At 37.4% G+C, this 16,607-nt stretch overlaps 3 protein-coding genes and 1 pseudogene across 10 annotated transcripts in view; all 4 read left to right on the forward strand.

Annotated features, from left to right (window-relative positions):
• The window catches only part of LOC129362980 (protocadherin gamma-C5-like), a 237,344-nt gene that overhangs the window by 47,114 nt on the left and 173,623 nt on the right, over window positions 1–16,607 (forward strand). The window lies entirely within an intron of this gene.
• LOC129362694 (protocadherin gamma-A12-like) lies at window positions 1,013–6,154 on the forward strand (annotated as a pseudogene).
• LOC129363006 (protocadherin gamma-A12-like) lies at window positions 7,573–10,039 on the forward strand. Its single transcript, XM_055034901.1, is given in 4 exon segments — window positions 7,573–8,237; window positions 8,240–9,091; window positions 9,094–9,921; window positions 9,924–10,039. Coding segments are annotated over 4 exon segments (2,361 nt in total). The 5' UTR covers window positions 7,573–7,672.
• Window positions 12,735–15,679, forward strand: LOC129362695 (protocadherin gamma-A12-like). The gene is given in 3 exon segments (XM_055034402.1): window positions 12,735–14,644; window positions 14,647–15,137; window positions 15,656–15,679. Coding segments are annotated over 3 exon segments (2,322 nt in total). The 5' UTR covers window positions 12,735–12,837.

Consider the following 16,607-nt stretch of genomic DNA (forward strand, 5'->3'; position numbering starts at 1 on the left):
ATAACTTCTGAAGTTTCATTTATTTTATTTTTTTCACGTGGTTTTCTTTGCAAGCTGTGATTTTGCTCTCAAGTCTTACACATGACCTTTTATTGCATTCTTATTGTCCATTTTATTCTTAGGCCATTTTTATGAATAGTCCTCTGCTTGTGTGTCTTTGGTTCCTTTGTTTCTCTGTCTTTGGTCCTTAAATCCACTTCAGAAAGAGTTTTGCATTTGTGCTCTAAAGTAGTTCATTTTTCAGGCAATATTTGTTTTATACTAATTAGCTGTTTGGCTCATTAATCCATCTAATTATTAAACAGGAAATTTTTATTTAAATATTTGAGTTTTTTGCAATTTCCTGTATTTATTTGTATCTTCAAAAGAATTCCGAGATTTTTTTCAGAAATATTTGTATTATTATTATTATTATTATTATTATTATTATTATTATTATTATTATTTATTTATTATTATCATTATTTCCGAGTTTCTTTTCACCTTTAACACCCTCATCTCCTACATCTCCGATGTTTTAGCATTTGCTTTTGGTACACTTGGGATTCTGCAAAAATCTGAATACAATATTTTCTACTAATTTTTTTTTCCTTATTGAAGTATTTGTGGGTTTTTGTCACATGTTTCAGTTTCTACTGGAGAAATTTGAGTTTGCTTCAGATCTTTGAATATTAACCTGGTCTTCAGAAAGTCAGTAATGATACAGCAGAGTACTTCACTCATATACTACAGAAATCATTACTGTGGTCACAAACAAATACTTTAACAAGTTTCTAAAACTTTTAAATTCTGGATAATATTGCTGTCTAAAAAAAAAATCATAATATTGCAGAGCAGCCAGAAAATCAGCTGCAGAGGACTCCTGTTGTTTACTGACTTTTAGGTGAGGCGGCTAAAGGTTTGTGGCTCTAACTTTTGGTTGTTTTCCTGTCTTCTCGCTGCATCATGGATAAACACGTTGCTGTTGCTTATCATGAGGAATGGATTGTCTTTTTTTTCTGTAGTCTGGCTGATGTGCATCTTGTGTAAGTCAATTTCCCCAGAGTTCATCAAATTCCAACATATGCCTCTCTGGTTGTTGTGCATATATCTGCAAATACTGCCAGAAGATGTTAGCCTGGAATTACTACAGAGATCCCTCACTATAGATTTCATGTTTTCCCCCTTGTTATTATTGTAAAGCAATCTCAGTCTCATGTCTCATGTTGCTATGGCTGCTGCTCTGCTTTGGAAGCATTGCTTTTGATGATTACAGTGTTATTTTTACTGATATTATCTGTTTGTAAGCTAGTTATGTTTACTGTCAGTGAACAATTCATTTGTATCTTGCTTGTAATAACACACTTCTCTTTCTTACACTCATATAAATATATTGTCAGCCTAAATGGAAAAGTTTTATTACTCTGCTTTCTTGGAAGTTGTGCAGAAGTTGTGGTACAGTTTTGAAAAGGTAGACATTTATTTTTATAAGGTTCACTTGAACAATCCTTTGCCTGATGACATGCATTCATGTCATCTGCTTAAACCCTATCCAGTCCGTGTTTAACTGGAAGCTACAAATCTAAAAAATATGTTAACATTTGTAAGATTTCACGCAAACTACTTCAGTGTGAGTTACGTAATAAAAATTGTTAAATATACATAGCTGTCTTTCTTTTACAGCAGACTTTTGTCTTCTTTACTGGTTAATATTTTGTGCTTTCGTTGAGAAAAATACTAATTTTTATTATTTCTAGTTTGAACTGGTTAACTTAAAACAGTATACAAATTTTGAGAGTTACATGCAGTGTCTCTTTAAAATCTGAGAAAATACTGGCCTACAGTTCAGTTTTCTATACTTACTGGATAACATGTTGTGTTTTACTTTGCAATATTACAGTATTTTACTGGTGCTACTTTATGAACAGAGTAAATACAACTGTGCAATCCTGCATGAGTTACATGATAATACATCTGTTTAAACGCTACAAAACAAGAACTTTCATTTGTAGTACAGTTTCCCTTTACGAACTGGGTAATATGTTAGATTTACTTTGTATTTTTGCAGTACTTTGTGACGAGTTGTATGAACAGGTTAAAAAAACTGTAAAGTCTTTAATTAATTTTATGGTAACCATTGCTTAAAATATAAGACCTTAAAGATTTCTACACTTGCATAGTAAGGGGAGACGTAAACCCATTAAGATGCAGGTTTTCCAAGACAAACCTTTATTGATTTGTCATGTGTATTAAAAGGAAAATTGTTTAAAGTTTACCAAAAAAAAAAAAAAAAAAAGAGAGAAAAATTCAGGTTGATTTTTTTTGCATTGATTACAGGCGAATAATGTTGCTCCACTGAGCTCAAGATGTCGCTATATACTGGCCTAAAATATCATCATCCCTCCTTCCTTTGTTAACTTCCCGGATTTGCGCCGTGGAGCTGCTCTACATTAATAGGCAGGATCGCTGAATTGACGCATTTCGTCATTTAATGTCATTCGGTCATATTTGAGGAACTACGACATAAACCCTTTCAGAACTAACATTTGAAAACGGGTTTAACAATGGAAATCTTTCCGTCGCTGGTTTGCGTCTCTTTTTTCTTCTGCACGTCGCGCATGGAGAACAGAGTTATTCTTTCCCGGAGGAGATGAAACGAGGATCAGTTATTGGAAATATCGCCAAGGATCTCGGGCTGCAGACAGGAGCGCTGTCCACCAGAAGAGCCCGAATTGACACCGAAGGGAGTGATAAACGTTACTGTGACATCAACCTGAGAAACGGAGCGCTGATGGTGACAGAGAGGATTGATCGTGAAGGCCTTTGTGGCAAAAAGGCTTCATGTGTCCTAAAACAGGAGCTCGTTTTGGAGGATCCTCTGGAGCTGCATCGAATTAGCCTTCATATTCAAGATATCAATGATAACTCACCGGTATTTAAGGAAGTAAATATAGACATAGAAATTCATGAATTGCAGCAGGGGAGCTCGCTTTTTAGTCGAGGAGGCGCACGACGCGGATGTAGGACAAAATTCAGTTCAGCAGTATAGCCTAGAAAAGAACGAACATTTTATTCTGGCTGCTAATGGAAACACAGTGGAGCTTGTTTTAGATAAGGAGCTTGATCGAGAAAAACAGAAGGAAATGAATTTACTCCTTTCAGCTCTAGATGGCGGATCTCCTCAGAGATCAGGTACAGTGGTCATACATATAACTGTACTGGATGCTAATGATAACGCCCCAGTGTTTAGCCAGGCCGTTATAAAGCCAGTCTGCCTGAAAACTCTCCTATAGGTACTGTAGTGATAACAGTGAGCGCAACTGATGCAGATGAGGGAGTGAATGGAGATGTGACTTATGATTTTGGACATGTTACTGACGAAGTTATGAAAATATTCAGTATTGATAGTAAGAAAGGGGAAATACGTGTAATGGATACTGTAGATTGAAGTTACAACATCATATGAAATACGCGTTAAAGCAAAAGATGGTCTAGGCTTATCATCTTATGCTCAGGTTATCATTTCTATAACTGATGTGAATGACAACGCCCCTATAGTTAGTCTGAAATCACTGACCAATCAAATACCAGAAGACACTCCATCTGGTACAGAGGTGGGGATTATTAATGTACAGGACAGAGACTCTGAGAATAATGGACAGGTTCGCTGCTCCATCCAGGAAAATGTCCCTTTTAAGTTGATTCCCTCAATTAAAAACTATTATTCTTTAGTGACCACAGGACAACTGGACCGTGAATACTATCTTATAACATTACAATCATTGCCACTGATGAGGGCTCTCCACCTCTGTTCTCCTCTAAAACTATTCAGTTGTCTGTAGCTGACATCAATGACAATCCTCCTGTGTTTGAGGAACAGTCCTACAGCGCATATGTTAGTGAAAATAACAAACCTGGCTCCTCTTTATGTACTGTTTCTGCTCGAGATCCTGACTGGAGACAAAACGGTACAGTGATTTATTCTCTGTTACCTGGTGAGGTGAACGGTGCCTCGGTGTCCTCCTATCTATCTGTTAATGGAGACACAGGAGTGATCCACGCTGTGAGGTCATTTGACTATGAACAGTTCAGGAGTTTCAAAGTCCAAGTGATGGCCAGAGACAATGGTTCTCCTCCTCTCAGCAGCAACGTGACTGTCAGTGTGTTCATATCTGATGTGAATGACAACTCTCCTCAGATACTGTATCCAGCACCAGAGGGCAGCTCCTTCATGACTGAGCTGGTCCCTAAAGCTGCACATGGAGGGTCTCTGGTGTCCAAAGTGATAGCAGTGGACGCAGACTCTGGACAGAACGCCTGGCTGTCCTATCATATAGTCAAAGCCACAGATCCTGGACTTTTCAGTATTGATCTACACAGTGGAGAAATCAGGACCCAGCGGGACATTTCAGAATCTGACAGCATGAAACAGAACCTGATTGTTGCAGTGAAAGATAATGGACAGCCCTCTCTGTCTGCCACCTGTTCAATGTATTTACTCATTTCTGATAACTTGGCTGAAGTGCCAGAACTGAAAGATATTTCTTATGATGAGAAAAACTCCAAGCTGACCTCTTCTGATCTCTGCTCTGGTTTCTGTGTCCACCTTCTTTCTGACCATCATCATCATCATCCTGGGTGTGAGGTTTTGTCGCAGAAGAAAGCCCAGACTGTTGTTTGATGGAGCAGTAGCCATTCCAGGAGCTTATCTTCCTCCAAATTACGCAGATGTTGATGGAACAGGAACTTTACGCAGCACCTACAATTATGATGCCTACCTGACAACAGGATCCAGAACCAGTGACTTTAAGTTTGTATCATCTTACAATGACAACACGCTGCCTGCTGACCAGACCTTGAAGAAAAGTCCGACAGAGTTTGCTGATGTGTTTGGAGAGTATGTGATGATTCCCCAGAGGTATGAATATTTAGATCTTTTTGTATTCTATCACAACTCATTTTACTTTATGAAATTCATTTTGTATTTGTTATAAATTATTTAATTGTTTTTGTGAACATGACGTTATTTTAGGAACCACTTTCTTTTTTTAATATCCACTTACAAACATATGAGGGAAGTACATGGTCTTGATTGAGTTTGATATTGATTTTGTGGTATAACTTCTGAAGTTTCATTTTATTTTATTTTTTTCACGTGGTTTCTTCTTTGCAAGCTGTGATTTTGCTCTCAAGTCTTACACATGACCTTTTATTGCATTCTTATTGTCCATTTTATTCTTAGGCCATTTTTTATGAATAGTCCGCTGCTTGTGTGTCTTTGGTTCCTTTGTTTCTCTGTCTTTGGTCCTGAAATTCACTTCAGAAAGAGTTTTGAATTGGTGTGCTCTAAAGTAGTTCATTTTTAGGGCAATATTTGTTTTATACTAATTGGCTTTTTTGGCTCATTAATCCATCTAATTATTAAACAGGAAATTTTTATTTAAATATTTGAGTTTTTTGCAATTTCCTGTATTTATTTGTATCTTCAAAAGAATTCCGAGATTTTTTTCTGAAATATTTGTATTATTATTATTATTATTATTATTATTATTATTATTATTATTATTATTATTATTATTATTATTATTATTATTATTATTATTTCCCAGTTTCTTTTCACCTTTAACATACCCTCATCTCCTACATCTCCGATGTTTTAGCATTTGCTTTTGGCACACTTGGGATTCTGCAAAAATCTGAATACAATATTTTCTACTAATTTTTTATTTTTCTTTATTGAAGTATTTGTGGGTTTTTGTCACATGTTTCAGTTTCTACTGGAGAAGTTTGAGTTTTGCTTCAGATCTTTGAATATTAACCTGGTCTTCAGAAAGTCAGCAATGATACAGCAGAGTACTTCACTCATATTCTACAGAAATCATTACTGTGGTCACAAACAAATACTTTAACAAGTTTCTAAAACTTTTAAATTCTGGATAATATTGCTGTCTAAAAAAAAAATTATAATATTGCAGAGCAGCCAGAAAATCAGCTGCAGAGGACTCCTGTTGTTTACTGACTTTTAGGTGAGGCGGCTAAAGTTGGTTTGTGGCTCTAACTTTTGGTTGTTTTCCTGTCTTCTCGCTGCATCATGGATAAACACGTTGCTGTTGCTTATCATGAGGAATGGATTGTCTTTTTTTTCTGTAGTCTGGCTGATGTGCATCTTGTGTAAGTCAATTTCCCCAGAGTTCATCAAATTCCAACATATGCCTCTCTGGTTGTTGTGCATATATCTGCAAATACTGCCAGAAGATGTTAGCCTGGAATTACTACAGAGATCCCTCACTATAGATTTCATGTTTTCCCCTTTGTTATTATTGTAAAGCAATCTCAGTCTCATGTCTCATGGTTGCTATGGCTTGCTGCTCTGCTTTGGAAGCATTGCTTTTGATGATTACAGTGTTATTTTTACTGATATTATCTGTTTGTAAGCTAGTTATGTTTACTGTCAGTGAACAATTCATTTGTATCTTGCTTGTAATAACACACTTCTCTTTCTTACACTCATATAAATATATTGTCAGCCTAAATGGAAAAGTTTTATTACTCTGCTTTCTTGGAAGTTGTGCAGAAGTTGTGGTACAGTTTTGAAAAGGTAGACATTTATTTTTATAAGGTTCACTTGAACAATCCTTTGCCTGATGACATGCATTCATGTCATCTGCTTAAACCCTATCCAGTCCGTGTTTAACTGGAAGCTACAAATCTAAAAAATATGTTAACATTTGTAAGATTTCACGCAAACTACTTCAGTGTGAGTTACGTAATAAAATTGTTAAAATATACATATCTGTCTTTCTTTTACAGCAGACTTTTGTCTTCTTTACTGGTTAATATTTTGTGCTTTCGTTGAGAAAAATACTAATTTTTATTATTTCTAGTTTATGAACTGGTTAACTTAAAACAGTATACAAATTTTTGAGAGTTACATGCAGTGTCTCTTTAAAATCTGAGAAAATACTGGCCTACAGTTCAGTTTTTTATACTTACTGGATAACATGTTGTGTTTTACTTTGCAATATTACAGTATTTTACTGGTGCTACTTTATGAACAGAGTAAATACAACTGTGCAATCCTGCATGAGTTACATGATAATACATCTGTTTAAACTCTACAAAACAAGAACTTTCATTTGTAGTAAAGTTTCCCTTTACGAACTGGGTAATATGTTAGATTTTACTTAATATTTTTGCAGTACTTTGTGACGAGTTGTATGAACAGGTTAAAAAAACTGTAAAGTCTTTAATTAATTTTATGGTAACCATTGCTTAAAATATAAGACCTTAATGATTTCTACACTTGCATAGTAAGGGGAGACGTAAACCCATTAAGATGCAAGTTTTCCAAGCCAAATCTTTATTGATTTGTCATGTGTATTAAAAGGAAAACTGTTTAAAGTTTACCAAAAAAAAAAAAAAAAGAGAAAAAGTCAGGTTGATTTTTTTTTTTGCATTGATTACAGGCGAATAATGTTGCTCCACCCAGCTCAAGATGTCGCTATATACTAGCCTAAAATATCATCATCCCTCCTTCCTTTGTTAACTTCCCGGATTTGCGCCGTGGAGCTGCTCTACATTAATAGGCAGGATCGCTGAATTGACGCATTTCGTCATTTAATGTCATTCGGTCATATTTGAGGAACTACGACATAAACCCTTTCAGAACTAACATTTGAAAACGGGTTTAACAATGGAAATCTTTCCGTCGCTGGTTTGCGTCTCTTTTTTTCTTCTGCACGTCGCGCATGGAGAACAGAGTTATTCTTTCCCGGAGGAGATGAAACGAGGATCAGTTATTGGAAATATCGCCAAGGATCTCGGGCTGCAGACAGGAGCGCTGTCCACCAGAAGAGCCCGAATTGACACCGAAGGGAGTGATAAACGTTATTGTGACATAAACCTGAGAAACGGAGCGCTGATGGTGACAGAGAGGATTGATCGTGAAGGCCTTTGTGGCAAAAAGGCTTCATGTGTCTTAAAACAGGAGCTCGTTTTGGAGGATCCTCTGGAGCTGCATCGAATTAGCCTTCATATTCAAGATATCAATGATAACTCACCGGTATTTAAAGATGTAAAAATAGACTTAGAAATTCGTGAATCGGCAGACAGGGGAGCTCGCTTTTTAGTCGAGGAGGCGCACGACGCGGATGTAGGACAAAATTCAGTTCAGCAGTATAGCCTAGAAAAGAACGACAATTTTATTCTGGCTGCTAATGGAAACACAGTGGAGCTGGTTTTAGATAAAGAACTTGATCGAGAAAACAAAAGGAAATGAATTTACTCCTTTCAGCTCTAGATGGCGGATCTCCTCAGAGATCAGGTACAGTGGTCATACATATAACTGTACTGGATGCTAATGATAACGCCCCAGTGTTTAGCCAGGCGGTTTATAAAGCCAGTCTGCCTGAAAACTCTCCTATAGGTACTGTAGTGATAACAGTGAGCGCAACTGATGCAGATGAGGGAGTGAATGGAGATGTGACTTATGATTTTGGACATGTTACTGACGAAGTTATGAAAATATTCAGTATTGATAGTAAGAACGGGGAAATACGTGTAATGGATACTGTAGACTATGAAGTTACAACATCATATGAAATACGCGTTAAAGCAAAAGATAGTCTAGGCTTGTCATCTTATGCGCAGGTTATCATTTCTATAACTGATGTGAATGACAACGCCCCTATAGTTAGTCTGAAATCACTGACCAATCAAATACCAGAAGACACTCCATCTGGTACAGAGGTGGGGATTATTAATGTACAGGACAGAGACTCTGAGAATAATGGACAGGTTCGCTGCTCCATCCAGGAAAATGTCCCTTTTAAGTTGATTCCTTCTATAAAAAACTATTATTCTCTAGTGACCACAGGACAACTGGACCGTGAATTAGTATCTGATTACAACATTACAATCATTGCCACTGATGAGGGCTCTCCACCTATGTCCTCCTCTAAAACTATTCAGTTGTCTGTAGCTGACATCAATGACAACCCTCCTGTGTTTGAGGAACAGTCCTACAGCGCATATGTTAGTGAAAATAACAAACCCGGCTCCTCTTTATGTACTGTTTCTGCTCGAGATCCTGACTGGAGACAAAACGGTACAGTGATTATTCTCTGTTACCTGGTGAGGTGAACGGTGCCTCGGTGTCCTCCTATCTATCTGTTAATGGAGACACAGGAGTGATCCACGCTGTGAGGTCATTTGACTATGAACAGTTCAGGAGTTTCAAAGTCCAAGTGATGGCCAGAGACAATGGTTCTCCTCCTCTCAGCAGCAACGTGACTGTCAGTGTGTTCATATCTGATGTGAATGACAACTCTCCTCAGATACTGTATCCAGCACCAGAGGGCAGCTCCTTCATGACTGAGCTGGTCCCTAAAGCTGCACATGGAGGGTCTCTGGTGTCCAAAGTGATAGCAGTGGACGCAGACTATGGACAGAACGCCTGGCTGTCCTATCATATAGTCAAAGCCACAGATTTTGGACTTTTCACTATTGATCTACACAGTGGAGAAATCAGGACACAGCGGGACATTTCAGAATCTGACAGCATGAAACAGAACCTGATTGTTGCAGTGAAAGATAATGGACAGCCCTCTCTGTCTGCCACCTGTTCAATGTATTTACTGATTTCTGATAATTTGGCTGAAGTTCCAGAACTGAAGGACATTTCTTATGATGAGAAAAACTCCAAGCTGACCTCTTATCTGATCATTGCCCTGGTTTCTGTTACCACCTTCTTTCTGACCTTCATCATCATCATCCTGGGTGTGAGGTTTTGTCGCAGAAGAAAGCCCAGACTGTTGTTTGATGGAGCAGTAGCCATTCCAGGAGCTTATCTTCCTCCAAGTTATGCAGATGTTGACGGAACAGGAACTTTACGCAGCACCTACAATTATGATGCCTACCTGACAACAGGATCCAGAACCAGTGACTTAAGTTTGTATCATCTTACAATGACAACACGCTGCCTGCTGACCAGACGCTGAAGAAAAGTTCAACAGATTTTGCTGATGTGTTTGGAGTCTGTGATGATTCCCCAGAGGTATGAACTATAGATTTGTTTTCAGCCACAATTTAACTTTGATTTGAAAATAATGTTTTCCATATCTACATGTCAAAGCATCATTTTAGTTGTAATTTAGAAGTAATTACGCTTTTCTACATGTACCAATAAATGAAAAACCTCTACTGAAGTATTTCACAGAAACAATTCTAATTCTTCTCCTTTTCTCTGTAATTCATTAGTTCATTTTATTCCATAAAACTTTTTGTCACTTATAGATATTGTTTTAAAACTTACGTTTGTGAAGGTATTCTGTGTCCACCCTTCTTTTCTCGAAAATATTGAAAATGTAGATTGTGCCAATTCATCTTTATGATTGTCTTTGTGATTGAATTTTATAACACTTTAATCCTACAATCAAGATCAAGCTACTTACTCATATAATCACCATTAACTTTGTATTTTTAACCCTCTCAGGCTCAAATTACTTGCAAAGACTAGCTAAGCAGCACTGAGCTGTTGCAAATCTGTAACATCTGCCTGGAGAGGGTTGAATTTTTTTTGCCAATGACTCAGTCCACAACTTATTGATGGTAAAAATATCCAATTAATTTCCAAGACTCAAAGCTCAATGTCAATCTTCTTTGAGGACTTTGTCTTTCCTTCTAGTGTGGATAAAAAGTTAGAAGATGCTGCATCATCTGTATCAAAAGGATTGTGTTAATTTGCCAGATAAGATTTTTGTTTATTTTGTGTATTCCATCAGAGCAGATCAAACACTCATATGTAAGTCATTTTTTAAAGAGATATTAGCTTACTGTTTTCTCTTTTTTTTCATCTTATAAGTAAATTTCAATTAGAGTTTAAAAGCTCATGCTGAGTTTCACTGCTGACATAGGAACTTAGAAATAAAGTGCATGTTCCTTTAAGTTTAGGTGAGGCTTTCTCTCATTCTTACTGTCAAAGCACGCTTTGAGGCTTTTTCCTCTTCTTTGATAGCACTGATTTTTCTGATTGTCGTGTCAGAGTCTGACTGAGTCATATTCTATATTTTATGTGTCTGTCGGTGGACACATCAGATCCTTTATTTATTTTTTTTGATAGCATAGCTGTTTTCTTCTTATATTATGCCTGTTCAGAAATGTGCTATATTCTAAGGAAAACGGTTACCTGTTGCTCTTCACATGCTTTGAACTGTAAGTTACCGCCATGTTTCAAAGATATACATTTGATTTAAAATGATTAGTCTGAACAAGAAGTAGCATTGGGAGTAATGGATATGACTTTCAATAGTTTTTTTTTTACTTTAGTAATTGCTAACATACTTTTTCATTGAATAGTAGGATGTTAAAAACTGGACTTCCTGTCTTTTGTGATCGCTAAAATAAAATGTTAGTCATAGATTATGACAAAAATTAAGACAGAATGCTTTAACAGAGCTAATAAAAAATAATACTTTGACAGAGCTTTTGTGTCTACAGAGCAAATTTTTTTTTTACTCATGCCTTTTTGATTGATGTGGTACTAAGACCTGCAGCATTTTGTAAATGAAACCTTATCTTTTTACAAAACTGAGTAGAGTCATTGATAAATTCACAGCAGAGCTTTGAAAGTTTTAGTATCGTGTGGAAAAAGTTAGAAATTTACATAAACTTTGATGGGAATTACATACAATTATTGAGTTGCTGTGGACAAATCATACTTTTGGACTGAGTTGCTTTTCACTTTGATGATGCTATGTTACTCTGGCATTTGTGGATCTATAAGAAGACTGGCATCAGTTGTCAAAGAAATTTCATGGAGATTAAGTAATTCTATTTGAGATTAGACACTGATGAAATTAAGTGGAGTGAATCAAGAACAACAAAATGCATTTTGTCATTTAATATTCAAAAAAGCCGAAACAGCTTTGTGAAGTCTCTCAGAACAGCTGAGAGCAAAAACTAGGAGTACAAGCAAACTTCTTATAGACAAAAGTTTACACATCAATCATCTATTCTGAGAGTTAAAAAAAAACTCTGCAAGTGTCTGGTCCAGACTTCTTCTTTCCACGAAACACAAATTTCAGACAATTTGTCTGAAAATAACAATCTACTGAGTTCCATTTTCCTATGTCAAACAGAAAGTATTCATTCAGGCTTAAGTTCATGATTTTGTTTTGCATCCACAGAAATTATCAACCCAGCTGTCAAATATATGTTGTAATATTTGGTGTGAATCATGCCTGCTGTCTTCTCTGCTGAAGAGAGATTTTTCAGCGGTGCAATCTTGTGCAGTGCTATATGATGGACAAGGTGAATAGATGTCATTTGGTGCTGCAGTATAGTGTCTTGATATATGGTGGCCGTCTGTATCTTTGTATCAAACAGTTTTCCTTTGCCTCAAATTTCATTTTCCCAGGAGTTAGAGCAGTTGGCTGAGAGAAAGATATGATTTGATCTCCTATGGTGGAGTGTGAATGGAAGTGGAAAACATTTTCTGAAAGGCAACTTAATGTAAGATGAAAACTGTGGAAGGTTTGCATGTAGAAGCTGAACTTGAATTGAAAATATGTCGGTGACCGTTTCTGCATGAACTCAAGATGTCGCTACATACCAGTCTTAAATGTGAACTCCTTTCTCCTTTATCGACTCGCAGTCGATGCGCCTTTGAGCTGTGAACAATGACGGTGCAGTGGGGATAAGCTGTGGTGTAGATTTTGGTTTTATATCTTCATGAGAAAGTGATTGATGTGAAACGTTGCCCGACTTACACCTGATATTTGAAAATGGATTTGCAAAGAAAAGTTTTTTTTGTCGTGGAGCTGCTACGCATTTTTTCTTCTGCACGTCGCGCATGGAGACATGAGCTATTCTTTCCCGGAGGAAATGAAACCAGGATCAGTTATTGGAAATATCGCCAAGGATCTCGGGCTGCAGACAGGAGCGCTGTCCACCAGAAGAGCCCGAATTGACACCGAGGAGAGTGATAAACGTTACTGTGACATCAACGCGAAGAGCGGAGAGCTGATTGTGGCGGAGAGGATTGACCGTGAGGAGCTTTGTGGCGAAAAGGCTTCATGTGTCTTAAAACAGGAGCTCGTTCTGGAAAATCCTCTGGAGCTGCATCGGATCAGCCTCCATGTTCAAGATGTTAATGATAACTCTCCGCAGTTTAAGGACGACTTTATAACGTCAGAAATTCATGAATCGGCAGACAGAGGAGCTCGCTTTGTGATCGAGGAGGCGCACGACGCGGATGTAGGACAAAATTCAGTTCAGCAGTATAGCCTAGAAAAGAACGAACATTTTATTCTGGCTACTAATGGAAACACAGTGGAGCTTGTTTTAGATAAAGAACTTGATCGAGAAAAACAGAAGGAAATGAATTTACTCCTTTCAGCTCTAGATGGCGGATCTCCTCAGAGATCAGGTACAGTGGTCATACATGTAACTGTACTGGATGCTAATGATAACGCCCCAGTGTTTAGCCAGGCCGTTTATAAAGCCAGTCTGCCTGAAAACTCTCCTATAGGTACTGTAGTGATAACAGTGAGCGCAACTGATGCAGATGAGGGAGTGAATGGAGATGTGACTTATGATTTTGGACATGTTACCAATGAAGTAATGAAAATATTTAACATTGATAGTAAAAACGGTGAAATACGCTTAAGTGCTGCGGTTGACCATGAAGTTTCAACATCTTATGAGATGCGTATTAAAGCAAAAGATGGTTTTGGACTTTCATCTTATGCTAAGGTCATCATTTCTATAACTGATGTGAATGACAACGCCCCTGTAGTTAGTCTGAAATCACTGACCAATCAAATACCAGAAGACACTCCATCTGGTACAGAGGTGGGGCTTATTAATGTACAGGACAGAGACTCTGAGAATAACCGACAGGTTCGCTGCACCATCCAGGAAAATGTCCCTTTTAAGTTGATTCCTTCTATAAAAAACTATTATTCTCTGGTGACAACAGGACATCTGGACCGTGAATTAGTATCTGATTACAACATTACAATCATTGCCACTGATGAAGGCTCTCCACCTCTGTCCTCCTCTAAAACTATTCAGTTGTCTGTAGCTGACATCAATGACAACCCTCCTGTGTTTGAGGAACAGTCCTACAGCGCATATGTTAGTGAAAATAACAAACCTGGCTCCTCTTTATGTACTGTTTCTGCTCGAGATCCTGACTGGAGACAAAACGGTACAGTGATTTATTCTCTGTTACCTGGTGAGGTGAACGGTGCCTCGGTGTCCTCCTATCTATCTGTTAATGGAGACACAGGAGTGATCCACGCTGTGAGGTCATTTGACTATGAACAGTTCAGGAGTTTCAAAGTCCAAGTGATGGCCAGAGACAATGGTTCTCCTCCTCTCAGCAGCAACGTGACTGTCAGTGTGTTCATATCTGATGTGAATGACAACTCTCCTCAGATACTGTATCCAGCACCAGAGGGCAGCTCCTTCATGACTGAGCTGGTCCCTAAAGCTGCACATGGAGGGTCTCTGGTGTCCAAAGTGATAGCAGTGGACGCAGACTCTGGACAGAACGCCTGGCTGTCCTATCATATAGTCAAAGCCACAGATCCTGGACTTTTCAGTATTGATCTACACAGTGGAGAAATCAGGACCCAGCGGGACATTTCAGAATCTGACAGCATGAACAGAACCTGATTGTTGCAGTGAAAGATAATGGACAGCCCTCTCTGTCTGCCACCTGTTCAATGTATTTACTGATTTCTGATAACTTGGCTGAAGTGCCAGAACTGAAGGACATTTCTTATGATGAGAAGAACTCCAAGTTGACCTCATATCTGATCATTGCCCTGGTTTCTGTGTCCACCTTTTTTCTGACCTTCATCATCATCATCCTGGGTGTGAGGTTTTGTCACAGGAGAAAGCCCAGACTGTTGTTTGATGGAGCAGTTGCAGTTCCTGGGCCTTATTTTCCTCCTAATTATGCAGACATTGACCCCACTGGGACCTTGCGTAGCACTTCCAATTATGATGCCTACCTGACAACAGGATCCAGAACCAGTGACTTTAAGTTTGTATCATCGTACAATGACAACACACTGCCTGCTGACCAGACTCTGAAGAAAAGTCCAACAGAGTTTTCCATTGTTTTTGGCGATAGTGACGATTCTCAAGAGGTACGAACCTATTTTAATTAAATTTATTAACAATTTCTTTTTCTGCACTTGTTTTCAGTGATTCAATTGCTTTTGTTTTACGTCTCAACCAACACACGTTTGTGCTCGTCCTGTTCTTCTCTGTCCTTGGTGCTGAAATACAATGATTTCTCTTTGTCACATTTTGTTTTTACTTATTTGGATGTGAATCAGGCCTGCTGTCTTCTCTACTAAAGAGAAGACAGCAGAGAGAATCTGCTTGTTTCTTTGTGTCACATGTGATCACAATTAACCACATTTGAACTCATTGGTATTTATAATATTATTATTATTATTATTATTATTCTATTGCATATTCAGTGGCTCAGCTTTTTTAACACTTTTTTCACATTCTATATCATGCATCCACTTCTTTAGCTTAGATATATAGAAGGCTTTTGTGATACAATGTGATATTTATGGCAATCTTAAAATTTCAATATTATTCTTTTAAGCTGTTAAATTTGAAATGTTTTAATTGTGGGTCTTCTGTTCTTAAGGTCAATGCTGATATTACCTTGTAGCTGATGTAGATTTATAAAAACTTCATGATATCTGTTCAAACATTTGTTCCAGTTAGTTGTTTTTATATACACATATATGTTTAACCATGGTCAGATTTATTGTATTAAAGGCTTCCATTAGCAATTGCATTGTTGTTTTTAAAAGTCTCCAACTTTTTAATGGGAAAGGAATTATAAAAGTTCTGCTCTGGACTTTGTTTCGGAGTCTGCTTTAATTAAATAATTGTTGCTGTTGTGGTTCATCTTGATGCATTGGAAAGACAAAGATTTAAAGTGTAATATGTAAGGACTGGTTTAGGTTTTCATCCTTGGCCAGGTTATAGTCTGTTTTGTGTACATTTACATCCGCCCAGCACATAAACCAGGCATGTGTCTTTATTTAGTTTTAAATAGTGAGGCACTCAGGTTTTCTTTTAGTTTTTTTTTTTTTCATTTATTCTGCATAAATGATTTTTACTACTGCTGCGCAGCTGGAACTTTTTATCATCACAAAGAAATATCCTTCAGAGCAAAATCCCAGGATCTTTTGGTATGCCACAGGTGTGGTATTTTTCCTGCATTTGATAGCAATTTTTGAGGGGCTTACTTTTCCTCAAGGGAATACATCTTGTTGATTATGGTTTCTTTCTGTTTGAAACTGATTTTTTTTTTTTTTTTTTTTTTTTTTTTTTGTATTTGAGATGTATATTTTGTTATTTTTTGTTTTCGTCACTGAGCAGATCTTATATTTTATTCCTGGTGAGTCCATAGCTCCTTTTGGTCCATCTGCTATAAGCCATTAAATAGAAAGTGTTTCCTGGCAAAAATGATAAAAGACCATAATCTTCTATTTTTGTAAAGTCACAATTAAAAGGGAGATAAAACCTTTAGTTAGCTTAACGTGTAAAAGTCCAAAATTGGTGAGGCAAATCCATACAAACACCACCTA

Source organism: Poeciliopsis prolifica, unplaced genomic scaffold (assembly GCF_027474105.1).
Source record: "Poeciliopsis prolifica strain line A6 unplaced genomic scaffold, Auburn_PproV2 SCAFFOLD009, whole genome shotgun sequence".
NCBI lineage: Eukaryota > Metazoa > Chordata > Actinopteri > Cyprinodontiformes > Poeciliidae > Poeciliopsis > Poeciliopsis prolifica.